This window comes from Etheostoma spectabile, chromosome 16 (assembly GCF_008692095.1).
Source record: "Etheostoma spectabile isolate EspeVRDwgs_2016 chromosome 16, UIUC_Espe_1.0, whole genome shotgun sequence".
In the NCBI taxonomy this organism is placed as follows: Eukaryota; Metazoa; Chordata; class Actinopteri; order Perciformes; family Percidae; genus Etheostoma; species Etheostoma spectabile.
The window spans coordinates 13,400,765-13,415,838 of NC_045748.1; the positions used below are offsets into that span (position 1 = coordinate 13,400,765).

The 15,074-nt window shown below is 41.5% G+C and overlaps 1 protein-coding gene across 13 annotated transcripts in view; it reads right to left on the reverse strand.

Annotated features, from left to right (window-relative positions):
- LOC116704521 (disabled homolog 2-interacting protein) overlaps positions 1-15,074 on the reverse strand; it is a 154,575-nt gene that overhangs the window by 44,030 nt on the left and 95,471 nt on the right. Inside the window, exon 1 of one of the 13 annotated variants that reach the window (XM_032540087.1) lies at positions 11,634-12,195. The exons of 11 other annotated variants lie outside the window; for them this stretch is intronic. Coding sequence is in view for 1 of the 2 variants with exons in the window: in XM_032540086.1 (XP_032395977.1) it covers positions 5,688-5,761 (74 nt within the window). In the remaining variant the exon portion in view is untranslated. Of the gene's footprint in view, positions 1-5,687; positions 5,893-11,633; positions 12,196-15,074 lie in introns of those variants that run through there. One more of the 13 variants, XM_032540086.1, reaches the window with a different exon arrangement.

Sequence of the window (15,074 nt, forward strand, 5' to 3'; positions counted from 1 at the left end):
CCCCCCCACACACACACACACACACAATTAGCAATTAGTAGTCTAATGCAATTCCATAAAGTGGAAGACAAATGTAAAAAGAGTAAGCTATGGTCAAATTCAAATACCAAGCGATGAGATACTATCCTCACTTTCAGTCCCAAAAACACTGGCTCCTACATGTTCCATAATGCAACACTGTTAAGGTTATTTTCACGTACTTGACAAAGCTCCCTCCTGACCCCCAATGGGAGGGCAATATTCTTTTTTTTTCTTAACAGAATGAATAATAAAACTCATGACTTTTAAAGTATGTGTAAAATAAGTGGAGTTAAATAAAAATATGATTGTGTTTAGTAAGAGGCTACTGCTTTCATATTTGTATCACTGAAGAAAAACCACTGGACTGTGTCAGGCAGACTGGATGGGAAATATCTATTTTTTACAGTCTGTGGCACTCTTCGAGCAACTAGGCCCTGAACTCAAACATCACAGTTAACAGCATGCACGCACGCACAAACGCACGCGCACACACACTAATTGTCCAAGCTTGATTATGAAACACATGCACTGCAGAGACAGGCAACCAGACAAATAAGTCGTTATTCATGCATCAAGCCTAACACAATAATGTGTCCATTATTCCCGCTGCTTTGGCTTTGGCTGAGTCATTGGATAGGACCACAGGCTGTGATGAAACAACTGCATGTCTGTCACACTGCAGAGTACTCTGTCACGGGTCTCATAGCTTATTTGATCCAAGCAGATGTGGTAAGTTTTTCATCAGTGCGTGGCTGAAAAAATGTGGCCCAGGGAGGAAGTTAAAATATGACAAATCATTGTCAGAATCTTTTGCTGATTCATGTATTTAATTCACATGTTATTCAGCAATACAATGGCATTTGTGTTTTGGTTTAAACTCGTGAAAATGTATGTTTCTTTGTGCATCAACCTGCCATCTGCCCGATTGTCTTCTGCACTGGAGTGAACAGTTGTGTGATGGGTAGCAGGAGAACATAGACAACAAAACAAACGTCTGGCCCACAGCGAGAGTCAAGAGGAGGCAAGGGAAAGAGACAAGGAGGATCCTGTCAGATGCTGCTGGTGCAGAACGGCGAATGTTTGAGCTGAACCACTGACATGTGGCTACAGGCCTTGGAGCCCAAACACCAATCGGGGAGGCGAGAGGATCCAGTCAACAGAACCGCAGAGCAAACCTCATTCACTGTCAAATTCAGACACACTACAGAGAAATAATGATCTCTGGAGACGAAGACAGAGGTTGAGGTTGTGAGTGAGTGGAGTGAGCTGGAGATGCAGCAGCTAATGTGTGCCATAATTTCCTTCGCCATAATAACCCCTATAGGAAAATTCTCACACACTGCGTATGGAGACTCTGAATAAAAAAAAACTTTCAGCTCATCCATCCGTGAGCTCTATCCGAGTCCTGATTGGCTGTGTTGAGTGGCCATGAAAGCGATAACAATGACGGCGAAAGGGAAAATACAAAAATGTGCATTTAAACAGATGGGTGACATAGATGAGTGGGCACAGTCAAGTCCATGTTGGTCCATATCCAGTCCATTAGTGCTTTGCGGCACCTGTGCTGGTTGATGGCGTCGGCTCTTTAGGCTCTTACAGTGCCAGCGGTCTAATGCACACAAGACAAAAGCGAGAGTATGCTGGAAAGAGGGGAGGAAGAAAGAGGGAGAGAGACACTGCCCCAGGCATCGCTGGCATCGAAGTTATGGTGTGAACACTTTTGTGAAGTAAAATAATTATCAGTTAGAGCTATAGATTGGAACACACATTAGCTAGAAGTATAGGAGGCCTTTTATTTACAGGGAGGAAGGAAGCTTTTGACTGCAAGAAGGAGACACATGCAAACACACCCCTTTTTAGTTGACACACAAACACACACACACAGAGGAAAGGATGGAGTTCACTTTAGCATTTAGTATCTCCTAAATGATTAGCTCCCTCCTCTAGGAGTCTGTTTTCAGAGTCTGAAGGGATGCCCGACTCAGAGCACTGGCAGACACACTTCATTGTGGGGAAGGTTGGCTGGTAACTGAGATCAGGCTGTTGGAAAACAACTGTTGGGAGAGCTAACGTAGCCACTGAGCCAGGCTGTAACACATATACACACACACTAATGCACAGCTTGATTACAGTGAGAGTGTAGAGTCCCTGCTAGGCTGTGTAACATCTGCTAGCACAGTCACTGCAGGAGACCAAAACTGGGGTTTGGATCTCAGGTCATGTGCTGAGTGAAAGAGAACAGAACAGCTGGCCGTGAGTACAGCAACTGGACAGAGGAGATCACAATAGCAGCTGCAGAATATGGCATGCCAGTTACTTGTGATGATCTGTGAAGCCTTTTTTTACTTTTATGTGTGGTGATTTCATGAGTATATTCATTTGTGCCAAGCTCTGCAGGATGTGACACATGTACATCCTTCTTACTCATCTTATTTTTCTTTCCAGGTAGGGTTGGGTAATTCCGGTACCGATCCTGTGACTTAAATACCGTCTTCTGAAGGATACTTTTCCAATTTATGAAATACATTTTAACAAAAACAATTGACAACATTAAGACAAAAATCTTTATTTATTTTTCAGCTCCTACTACGTGAGCCCTGCTCTGGCCTGACAGAGTTTTCCCTGCATGCTTCTATGACGTATTACATCAAGACAGCCAATCACCAGCATAAGTAGATCTTTGTTGAAGCATGCTGTATGCTTACTGGCTCACTGACTCTAATGACATTTCCTCCTAGGTACTTAGATCTGGTATTGAATGAGACATTTTTCAATACGCGATCCAAAGGAGGCAATTCGGTTTGTGCCTAAAAAGTATTGAATTCGGTATCCAGCCCTATTCCCAGGTGAGTTCTAAGACCCAAGAGTGAACAGGTCATTGGAGCATATTATGTTGCTTCTACAATAGAATGAACTTTGTTACGTCGAAAGGAATGTCTATGTGTGTGTGTCCGCACCTCTATTGGGGGGGGGGGCCTGACAGAGAATGTATAATGAGGCCAAAGTTCGCACTAATGAGTAACTCCTTAGGAAGCAGTTATGGTCAGAGGGCAAAGGGTAACGTCTTAGTACTAATGACCTTCTGGGAACCCCCTAATGTCGCATGATTGGTATATTGATTTAAACAATGCACATTATAGGACATGTAGGGGAAACCCCCATCATTATTCAATATAGGTGAACTAGAATACAAATAAATTGTTTTTTAGTCATACGGCCTAGTGGAATACTCTGTCTCATGACTTCATGTCTCTGGCCTAGTGTGACTAGTCACCCACACACATTCACACACGTGGTATTCCCCAAGCAGTACCAACACACACATACACATAAAGACACTGCCAGAAATAGAGCAGAAGACTAAATGTGATTATGGCTGATTAAACAGTAAAGTGGACAATGTAAAAAAATTGCCTCTGCCTTCAGAAACGGTCATTCTAATGCCTCACATGATGGATTATTAATTGATGGTACTGAAATGTCATTTACAGTATTTACTAAGCAAGCAAAACCCAGTATTATAAATGTTTGTTGTTTAATTTACACTGAATGTGAGGTCTGGTGAAGTTATGGGCCAGGAATTGATTATTTCATAAGCAAGAAAAATGAAATGAACCAACATCAATATAATGTATCACTCTATTGAATTTGCTCATTTCTTCTAACATTCTGTATTATTTATCATTAAAATGTGCCACAAAATGCATTTTATAATGACCAGGGACAAAATAAATGCTGAACAATATTTGAAAATGTGAATAATTGACCCTGAATAAATGTAAGAAATGTCCTAAAATAAGTTGTTGTTGTATCCAACTGTTATATATATATATATATATATATATATATATATATATATATATATATATATATATATATATATATATATATATATATACTTTATATCACTAAAATACATTTCTGCATTCAACTGAGGAAAATGATACAGCATTGATTTTGATACATGTTTTTTAGTAATATGTGCTAGATGATGGCTGGTTCCTGTTTGTGATAATTATAGGCACATTTTTTTATTTTTTTTCAACCAGCGGACTCAGTCCAATTTGCCAAAAAATAACCATGGCATGATGTTTTAAGACCTAAGAAAACCTCATTCAAAAAAACAAACATCCTTTTTACTTTTCACTTTGTAATTCAAATGACCTATGACCACCATGTCCGCTCAGCACACTCATTAGTCCTGCACTAAAATACCACAGCGACGACGAGAGTGGGGCAGAATTAGAAGACAGAGGCAAAGATAATGTAGTTATTGCCATAAGACAGGGGATAGTGACAACGCTGGCCTAATTGAGCCAATGTCTGCCCAATTAACAGACTTATTATCTGGCTTCGGGCCATCCCTCCTTAATGTTGAACCCTGAAGGGCAGCGAGGTGTCAGAGCGGTTTAAGACACTGTCTTTCAACATTAGAACCAGACTTGAGAATAGAGAAGAAGAGACAATATGATTTCCCACCACCAATCAGTAAGTAATTACACTATAAAATGCAATTATTGGTTAAATTGTTGATGTCAAATTAGTAACCCCACACATGCACACACCCACAAAAATACTGTTTTGTATGTTTTGCACTCTGAGTTTAACATTTCACATTTGTTATTCCTCAATAGCTATTATTGATTTGTCATTAAATTGCATAAACTGGAGCAATGTAAGTATTCCTTAATTACAATGCTCCACAGCGACAATAATAGACTATTAGTGGCAAGACAGTGAGTGTGACTCAACCATGTGAATAATAAGGCACGCCAAGTTTATGGAAATGGAGTGTGCATCTGTGCTTATAGCCAGATTTTAAGGACTTACATGATACCTTTGTATTCATGTGTGGTTGTAGTACAAAGATAGAGCAAATTGCAAACACAAAAATGCATGATTGTCATGCTATTTTTTAGTGCGAACAGAGCAAAATATAAATTAGTTGCAAGCAAGAGAGGTTTTTCTTTTGAACTCTTGCATAACTGTTGGTGCTTGGGGAACTGATAACACCATGTGCAAAGGAGTAGAGATGAGGAAGTGTTTTCACTTCTTGACCTGAATATTCAAATGGCCCTGTGGCACAACAAAACGGGAAAACACTCAAGTTCACGAGTAGAAAAAGAGGGCAGAGACTTCATCTTCCCGTGCAACATGGCGAGAAAACAAAAAACAACATCTACCCTATGATCTCTGCAAACACTATTCTCCAACTTTATTCCATGTTTTATAGTTGCATTTTTATTAATACCAGATTCAGACAGCTAAAGTAGCTTTAGCACATAGGTGCCTCCAACTTGTAAAGCGTACTGTCAATACTGAGACAGGACTTGCACTCTAAAGCCTAGATATGCCTCTGGCACTGAATAGCTTTCATGTCTAAACGTGTCCTTGTTTTTTCTCTCAAACTATTCAAATGTACTTGTACTTTTTTTTTTTTAACTATTACCTATCCTGACTTTTTTTTACTGAAATAATTTATACAGAAAGCACTTTATGGCATTTGTGTGGCAAAAAATAGTTTGATGAAGCCACAATGTACAGCCCTGAGTGAACCGTGGGTGGATGCAGAGACAGAGGTTTCCAAAAGCATGCAGCTGTGCTTTAACCATCCAAAGCAACAAGCACACCCATGAATAAAGTGTTAAAACAAAAATGACACTTACGATTTACTGAATATATGAAACATGGTCCAGCAGAACCTCTCCAAGCTGGATCCACAAAACACACAACTCCTCATTGGGGTCACATATCTCACTAGCGGCTGGTCTCAGTGTTTTCTCGACTATTTTTGAGTCTCTGGGAACGTGGCTGGAGCCTCTGCCCTCTGAGTTACACCACACCGCTCCCAAAGGATGTCTGTTGCTACTAACACACCCCTATCCACATCCCATTTAAAAAGACAGCGCTGTTATTTAGGACAAGCCTGCCCATAGCCCAGTGCAACAGGATACTGTGATGAAGTAATGCACTATACTCATGACATGGACCTATGAAGGTAAGATTTTGACGGTTGGATATGGTGCTTCAAATATAATACTGCTCTAGTTTATGTATACTATTTATCATTTTCGAAGAATACTATAATGTTAAACTTTGTGGCAGTTTTTTTCACTTTATCATCACTGCATTTTTTCTCCATGATTTTACATTTATCCTATAGATTTTCTGTGGTATTTCGATAATAATGACCTAAAAATTGAAACAGTGCCAAAGTAAATGCTCACCAAGCATCTAAGAAACCAAAAAGGACAGTGCTGACTCCTACACTCTCTGTTCTTAAAAGAAAGACAACAAATTGAACCAAAAAAGGGGTGAAAGAGGTAAAAGGATAGAGCTGACAGCCTCTTTTCGCTATTTAGGTGCTATTGTCTGAGAAATAAAGCAATTTCTATATTTTTCTAGCTGAAGTCAGTCCCTAAGATAGACTGTTCTTCTGTCATCATCAGATCTGTCTCCCCTGCTTTTTCTCACAATAACACAGACCCATAGTTGGCAGCCAGGAAGTCAGCCTGCCTCCTCCTCCTACCATGTTTCCCTGTAGCAGGAAACAAAGGCTCAGCCTTCAGCACCACACTGTGGGAAAACGCTGGGTCCTTGGCCGGGGAGAGGGGACTCCAGGAAAAGGAGGAAAAAGAAAAAAAGGCAAAAAAAAAGGAATGAGGGAGCAAGAGAGAGAAGGAGAAAATGAGGCCAGCCAGATTTAAGGAAGAGACACACTGCCAGATGTATTGTATGCTTGTTTTCACATAGCTGGCGACCCACTGAGGGACGAATGATGTCACAGCTAAGACATGCTGTCAAGAGACGCTACGGCTCAAACTGATGTTTGAGCTCCAAAACCAGCCAAAGCCAAAAAAATGCCAGTCATCTCCTGTGAAATAATTACATGGAAACAGGTCCAGTCTAGCTTGGACTACAGTATTCCTTAAAAAATTGCTTTCCTAACGACAGGGGAATATTTCAGCTCAAACATTTAGCAGAAATTACACAGACATTATGCAAAAAGACTTAAGTGAAACACTACAGGAGCCAGTTTCAGCCGTCTACCTCAACAATGGAAGTCATTGTGAACTATACAGTGAAAAGGTCATTGCACCCCATTATTATGGACCGGTCCACCAGCTACAAAACAATTTGAGGAGGTGAAACTGGAAGAGGTTTAATGTACTTGTTCTCCCCGATGCAATGGATTAGAGTTGCTTGCTCTTATCACAAGTAAACAGACCTGCATGCCTTGCTGTTCTGGAGAATGGCTGGGTAAAGGTTAACTACAAAGCCAAGGCAATGCCTGGAGACCAAACACTCAGGGGGATTTCCTCATTCCTCTGGTCTGGGTCATGATAATATCATGCTGCTATAGGGTTGTTTGGAGTGTGACTGCTTCCAAATATAATGTGGGACAGGGCAAGGCTTTTCCATTCAAATCTATAGAAGTATGTTTTGTAATCACTGTAGCAGAAGAGGAATGCAGAAAACTATCTCAAAATGTTAATTAAGGAAAAAGCATGTTGAACAACAGCCTTCTGTACCGAGTCATAAGGCTTCACGCCTTTTACATTTTCGAGTGTATTATGTGCATTAATGTGTGCAGATGAAGTCTCTGTGCACACAGACAAACAGGTAATGTATGCTTAGACCATGTACATTTGTGAGAAAAATCCATGTCATCGTGCCAAAGAGTGTGTGGGTGGGGTATGCGCGAGGTCATGAGACTAGTGTGCAGCAGCAGACAGCAACAGCACGGGGTCATGAGAGAAGGCGGGAGGGACGGGGCTCTCTCGGCTGTCTGTCTGTAGGCAGTCCCTGAGAGGCCTTGCCTCAGAGAAGTTATTCTCGTGCTAACCGCTAACCTGTTTAGTAGAGCACCACCTGTCTGCACTGAGGTAAATAGAGGGAGGGAGGGAAGCAGAGAGAAATAATCGGTGGATACAGGCCATTACACACAAGCTTCCACAAGTTCCGAGAGGTGGGTGGCGGATGGAGAGAGGGTGAGACACGTTGGACAAGTAGGTGTTGATAGAGGGCAGGCACGAGGAAGGCAGAGGAAGAAAAAGCTGAAGAGATTGAGAAGATGCCAGAGAGAAGAGCAAATTGAACTTGCATCAACATCCCAGTGACTCAAGTAGAGAGAATATGAATATTACTGCAATAAGGAGGACAGAGACCCAGAATAATAACGGCTAATGCTGCTGCACTGACTCCACAAAGTTTAATTAGACACTATTGCTGTTCAATTTGAAAGGTAGGAATTGGGCAACATGATGATATATAATAGGGTTGGGTGGTAATAAGGTATATCGCAGGGTCTTAAAAATAGCAACAGTATCAGTTTCAATACAGTCATTAAAAAAATTCAATGCACTTATACAGGAGTCTAGGATCAAATATAACTTATTTAATGCCTAAAAATGCTTATGTGTGGTTGTCATCACGTGACAGTGTGGAGGAGAAAGGGGGGGGGGGCTTAGTAATATTAGTGTTTGGTATTCAGTTTCTAAACGGTGTAGGCACAAGCCAACAGTTTGGTGGCGCTGTCTGAGCCTTTCGACATCATTTTGAATTAGTCACAGTTATACCGTATACCGCGGTAAAATAGGAAAGAGGTTTGACGGTATTAAAATTTGGATACCGCCCAACCATTAGCAGCTAAATGTTAGTCTCTTTAATATGCCTGGTTGTATGACGTCATTGTTGGTAATGTTGCGAAGTATTAAAAAGGTCAACCTAATCCAAAGACAGTGTCTAGAAGTAGGCACAAGAACAGAAACCAGAGGAAAAGGTAAGATGTATCCCTCCTTCCATCCCTTCTTTCATCCTTCTATAGCCTGCCCTCCATTTAATTTCATTTTTTGTAAAGCAGCTTACGGTAGAGCGACAAGCACACGGATAAAACAGATGGGTGAGTGGCATCAGTTCTATGTTTATGTAAAGGAAATATATATAGACAGAGAATAAGAGTACTGAATGAGAGCGGAAGGACAGAATGAGACATGATGCTTGAGAGCTCTCCTCTTCTATTGACTCTGCACTATGGCCTTCAGGGCAGGAGAGAGCAAGGGAGTGATTCAATTATTGACAACACACAACGCTGCCCATCATGAGCATATGCTCCTCTTTTATCCTCTCCCAGGCAGCGTTGAGGAGATCCAGAATCTTTTTACTGAATACCTTTGACGCAGCCAACTTCAAGCATCTTACATTCACAATTGCAAGTTAAATTGAAGTGGATATTGTAACCTCAAATTTACCAACGAGCATGACAAGCCCTTAGAAATTAAGACATTTTACTGTAAGGCCCATTATTCTCTCTTCCTTTCATGCTCTCATTCGTTTTCAGATTAATCACTTTGACTAAAACAGGTTGAAACACTTTTGCGTGTTTGTGTGTGTGTGTTGAATGTCCGTAATCTCATATATATGTTTGGATCCTGTATACTTGTATGAAATGGGTGAATTCAAATGCAGCATTTAATGTGTTAGACCATCAAATGCCAGTTCTATGTACAATTATATAACTTAAAAAACAGAAAGTCCTCCTAACTCCTAATGGAAAACGAAAACTGATAATGACCTTTTAAGTTAAAAATCACCACATTTGGAGATACATGGTTCCCCCCCCTTTTGCCAGTGATTCTGGGGTTGACCCCCCAGTGGAGTGGCCCATGGGTGTGGCACTGACCCACTCCTCCCTCCCAGTACATGTGTCTGACCAAATGTTCTGCTCCACTTCACCAGCTCTCAGTGAATCAATGGACATCACAGAGATGCTCTATGACAGAGTAATTACAAAGAGAACAACGAGAAGAGATGGGAGTTCAGTTTATAAGCACAGATTGCGTCCTGGAAGGTACATGCAAAAGAGGTTAAGTCACCCAGAATAAACTAATACACAACATTGGAACATTAACAATAGCAGACTGCCGGCCCTCCTCCATCTCACATTCGCTCTAACCATCTTCCCCTCTTGGTCCAACTGCATGTTTAAGGCTGTGAAAATGACTCGCTCTGCCATCCCTTGTCTAGGTTTCTGGTTAGCAAGCACTGACCTAAAATAGGATTTCAACATACACACTACATACATGCACACACTCAGAACATTTGCTAATCTGTATACTAGTGCACATAAATTATATATGTGCAGAAACATTTGCTCATGCATGCAATAAGATACAGTACCCCAGGCTGTGGGTAATAAAAAAAAGAATCACAGTGTTACTGCATACAAATACAGACTGACATAAATGCTTTTAGTATAATATGTAGGAGTCAAGCTCGGTTTTGTTCTGGAAGGCTCAACAGCAGGCTACAATCAAGAGGACCACCATCTGAGCTCTTGCACTGAAACATATCTGCATACTGCAGTAAACAAGCCACAAAGCCATCAAACTATCATTTATGTGTTTACTAAACCAAAGACGGCTTTCTCCTGTGAAGCCATCTCTGAGGAGAATACATGTTTGGTTGAATGCTGTGCTCCAGAAAGAACGGTTTAACTCAAACTCTTCCACCATAATGTAGTTGGGAGGTTTGGCTGTGCTGGACAGTTATTGACAGCCTCAGCGTTGTATTTATCCCCTTGAAGAGACATATTAAAACGGAATAACTCGACTCACTGAAATAACTTATTAGTATTACTAATTATACTTGATGTGTGGTTGTTGACTAATTTCATGCACGTAAGTAGCGTGCATAGTATGTTTCATGCCCAACTGTAAAACTGGGTATGGTGCATTAACTGCACCACGGTTGTTTGTGGGAAAAAAATAAATCATCCTCTTGAAACACATTTTAAAAATCTATGCGTAAAATGTAAAGAAATCAGGGACAGCTCACATGATTATTTGTGCTGATTGACCATCTTGTAAGATTCATTTTTAAATCCAATATAGGAATATAAACTCCCTGAGGCCTGGACAAAATGATCACTAATCACCAAGATTAGACTTTCCACTTATCTCGTCTTCTCTTGTGCATAAACCAAATATATCTACGGTAAAATGAGCTGTTGCTTTCACAAACTCTCTGTCTTTGGGACACACAGTTCTCTTTCTTTAAACTGCTAATTGCCTCCAACATATGAACTGGATCGAGAATGCCAGCCAAAATCAGCCGGCTGACCTCACAGCGTGGCCCAGTCATCCGATTTGTGTTAGCTGGCTGCCCCTTCGGCACACAGGCCAGCTTTGTGTGATGTTGCTACATAGGTTATGGTCACCACTCAAAGCCCCATCTCTGCATTATCATCTCTGGTGTTACATATACTATCACATGTAATAAAAGCACAGCTCTGAATGAAAGCCATTTGGGAGTCAAAAGCAATTATATAATATTGACTGAGTAACCTGAATATGCGCAGGATGTTGTAGAGTGTGTGTGTGCTCAGGAGAGCATTGTAACTGATCGAGAGAAGCAAAGAAGGGGGAGGACAGCACAGCTGGACTGCACACAGAGGCAGGGGAGCATAAACGGTCTCAATGAAGCATCCTCTAGTCCACATTTTTATTTGTGGCCACACATTGGCAAATCTGAAGATCTCCCACTGCATGAACCCAAGCGAACCAACAGAAAAAGAAAGGTGAGTGACATGTGAAAAGCAGCGTTACACTCACCAGGCATTGTCAGAATTCCACAGAACAATCAAGGCAGGCGGCGAGAGAAACCGAGGCTGAGCCAGAACAAGAGAGGAGAAAATAGAAAGAAAGAAAGAAAAAGAAGGAAGAGTGGCAGGGATGGATGAGGGCAGAGGCAATTTCAAAGCTCCATTTTTTCCCCCCTTGCTGCCGATGCAGACCGCTGCTTGCCTCTTCGCTTCCTTACTTGTGGTTCTCTTCCTGACTCCTTCTCTTTTTCCTCCTGCTGCTGCTTTAAGACGGAGAGGGGTGGAGAATAAGCGCTACAATGCTCTCCCTCTCTTGCTGCTCCCTCTCCTCCTTTCGTTCTCCCACCCTCTCTTGCTCACCCGGCACAGAGCATGCCCTACTTCCTGTGTTGTCTCTGAAATAAGACCCACTCTCTTCTCTCAGGTTCTCTCTCTTTCGACATGAATGAATTTAGGGTACCCTGACACTTGACTCTGATTTGGGAATGATGAAAATTGGTCCCCCTTCCTGCTCCGCTGTCTCTCCCTCCCCTTACTAACTCCAGCTAAACCCACTCCCTCTCACTGTCAGTGATTGACTGCACCTCCCACTTCTGTCTCCTTGCGCAGGGAGGAGCCTGCATATGGTGTGCGGGGGGATAGTGGATCACATGTATGTGTGGCGCAGCCTAGCTTGGCCCTGCCCCCCTTTTGTGTCTCCAGTGGGAGTGTGTGTGTGCTCTTTGTCCTGTCAACTCTGGTGTGTGGTGTGCTGCTTTCCTTGTCAGCTACTACTACTGCTACTGCTGGGTTGGGGGGTTGTGCCGGCAACCTGCCCTGAACATGGACTTCGGTTTGGCTGGGACTCAAACAAAAAACACACTGTACATATGAGACTGAAGCTCAGATTTGGCAGTGATTTGGCTGCTGGGGCCAGCCAAAGGGTTGGTAGTAGTGGGACTGGAATGTGAGTGGGAGGGTTTTGCCACGCTCAATTTGAGCCAGGATTGGTAGACTGGCAGAGGAGATAGGGATGAGTTTGAGACTATTTCTACAGCTTAGACACTGACAGAGCTGGCACAAGGGTATAAAGCGCTGGGGCAGGACACACAAGTAAGACAAGGTAGCTGTGGGGAGCTGGTTCAAAAGAGCCATGGCCTCTTATCTGCACTCGCTGCACGTCTGCAATGATGTCATCAAACATGACATCACCCTTACCTCTTATTCTCCCGGACACATGACACAAACACATGCACACACACTAGTGCACGTGTGCACCAAACAACCACACAATAGGGTGTGGAGGAGAGCACAAACACTAAGCTCTGAATTCATACCCATTCTGGGCAAAAGGTCACAGGCACATTGTTAGGTTTAAAATTACCAAATCATTAACAGTAGCTTACTGCTGGCCACCTGTTTCCTCCTGAAGCTGCCAAGTAGTTCTGCCTTAGTGACAACCAGTTATAATTTTACTCTAACTAAAATGAATGTAAACATTTCAGATTTTGACGAAAACCTGAAAGGTTAACATTCACACTTTAATTACTAAGGTGATCCTAAGTACTAACATACAAATACATATACAGTACATTTATATATACAGTTAAGGATTTGATGAATACCGCTTTATAAAAGGGATAATTTATAAAGAAGATAAGATCAAACAAAGATCACAAGTTCATTAAAAGCTGTCTCAGAAGATTTCTTAGAAATAAAAACTACTCACTGCATTTGTACAAACCAAAAAGCTGATTTTAATTCAATCTCAGCATGGCATGTTGGATGGATTATAGATTAATTACTTATTCTTACAGTGAGAGCAATATCAAGTGCAATCCAGTGAAATTGCAGTGACAGGGGGCCGGGATGATTAAACTCTATGGTACATTTTCTGGCAAGTAGCATTTTATTATAAAGGTCAAATCATGAAATGATTACATTGTTCTAATGATTAAACATCACTATATGCCGAACACCTTTAAAGGTAACATTACAAAAAAGGCCAGTCTAACACGCACTACATCTGCGAAGTGAAATTATGAACATAGACAAGCCTATGCATGCCTCAAAGATAAAATTCTTAAAATGTGTCGCGCAATACAACAAATGTGTAAACAATGATGTGCTCAAAACTCTGTGAATGTATCATCTTAAAAAATGAAGCATGCTGTGTTTTCTGATGGAAAGAACAAGAGTGCAGGGAACTATTTGAGCGGGTTAGTAAATGCACAGTGAAAAGCTGAACGTCTGACCCAGACATAACGCAGCTAACAATGACAGCACTCAAAGAACATAGCCTTTTTTGAAGGGATACTGAGATCTGTCTAGCGCTCTCATCTCTCCTTCAGTGTGTATCCCTATATTCACAAATCTCCGTGTAGTGAGCATGCAATGCAGTGCAATGACAGCCGTCAGTAAAGAATGCAAAAATGGGAATCTAGACCCCAGACATCAGTCTAATAGATTCTGACAAATTCCAGTTTGTTATTTTACAATGGTTATCTAGTAAATGTAAATGGAGATGACAGGAGAGCAGACGGTGGAAGGTAATGCACCTCTGGCTTTAGGGACAGCCCATCCCAGGGCTCAAAGGAGGCGCTATGAGCAGGCAGAGAGGTAAACCAGCGGCTCGGCACCTTGGTTCTTAAATGTTTGTTTCTAACTAGGTCACATTGCACCAGCGGAGCTGTGCTGCTGTTACGCCACAGATCTCTCTCTTTTAGATTTCACAGAGTTTAATTCCGTTCGAGCTATATGAGATAAATATTACAGCAATAGGAAATGAATATTTATCAAAAAATATTGATGAATACCACTAACTACATTAAATGTTAGTTGAATGTGAGTAAATCTAGTACATAGTTCTGTGATGTGCATGGCAATGTGCAGAAAAGAAGTTAAGGCTGAAACATTTATTCAGAAATTAAGAATAAAACAAGGCTGACAGATTCAAATAGTAAAGAATATAAAATGGTAATATGGATAGCATGATGATTATTGAGCCAAATAGGGGATATAGCGGAATTTATCACTGCCTGTGTTTTCTTTCCATCAGTTCCTTCTTTACTTAATAAAAAGACATGGGTCACAGTGGCTGAGCTTTAATGCAGACACACCATGGCAGTCTGATGAGGCACAGTAAGTGGGGGATAGTGAAGCCCGTTAAGCTTTATCACGGCAGAATCAAAGGTTGATAACGCCAAGGTGTGTGAACACACTTTGCAATATAACACACTGACTGGGTTCACATTAAAAACATTAAAGCATTCACAATTATTGATATGGTCAAAGATTTTGACGTTAGAACGCAGGGGATGACATTGGTTTTACGCCTTGAAGGATTTCAGGGATACAGCATGAAGCAGTATGCACACACGCACACACGCAGGTGTCGGATGCGAGCCACCTGTGATGTGAATCCGTCCACGCAAAGTCAGAAGGACCAATCAAAATTTGGATGAAAGGCCAG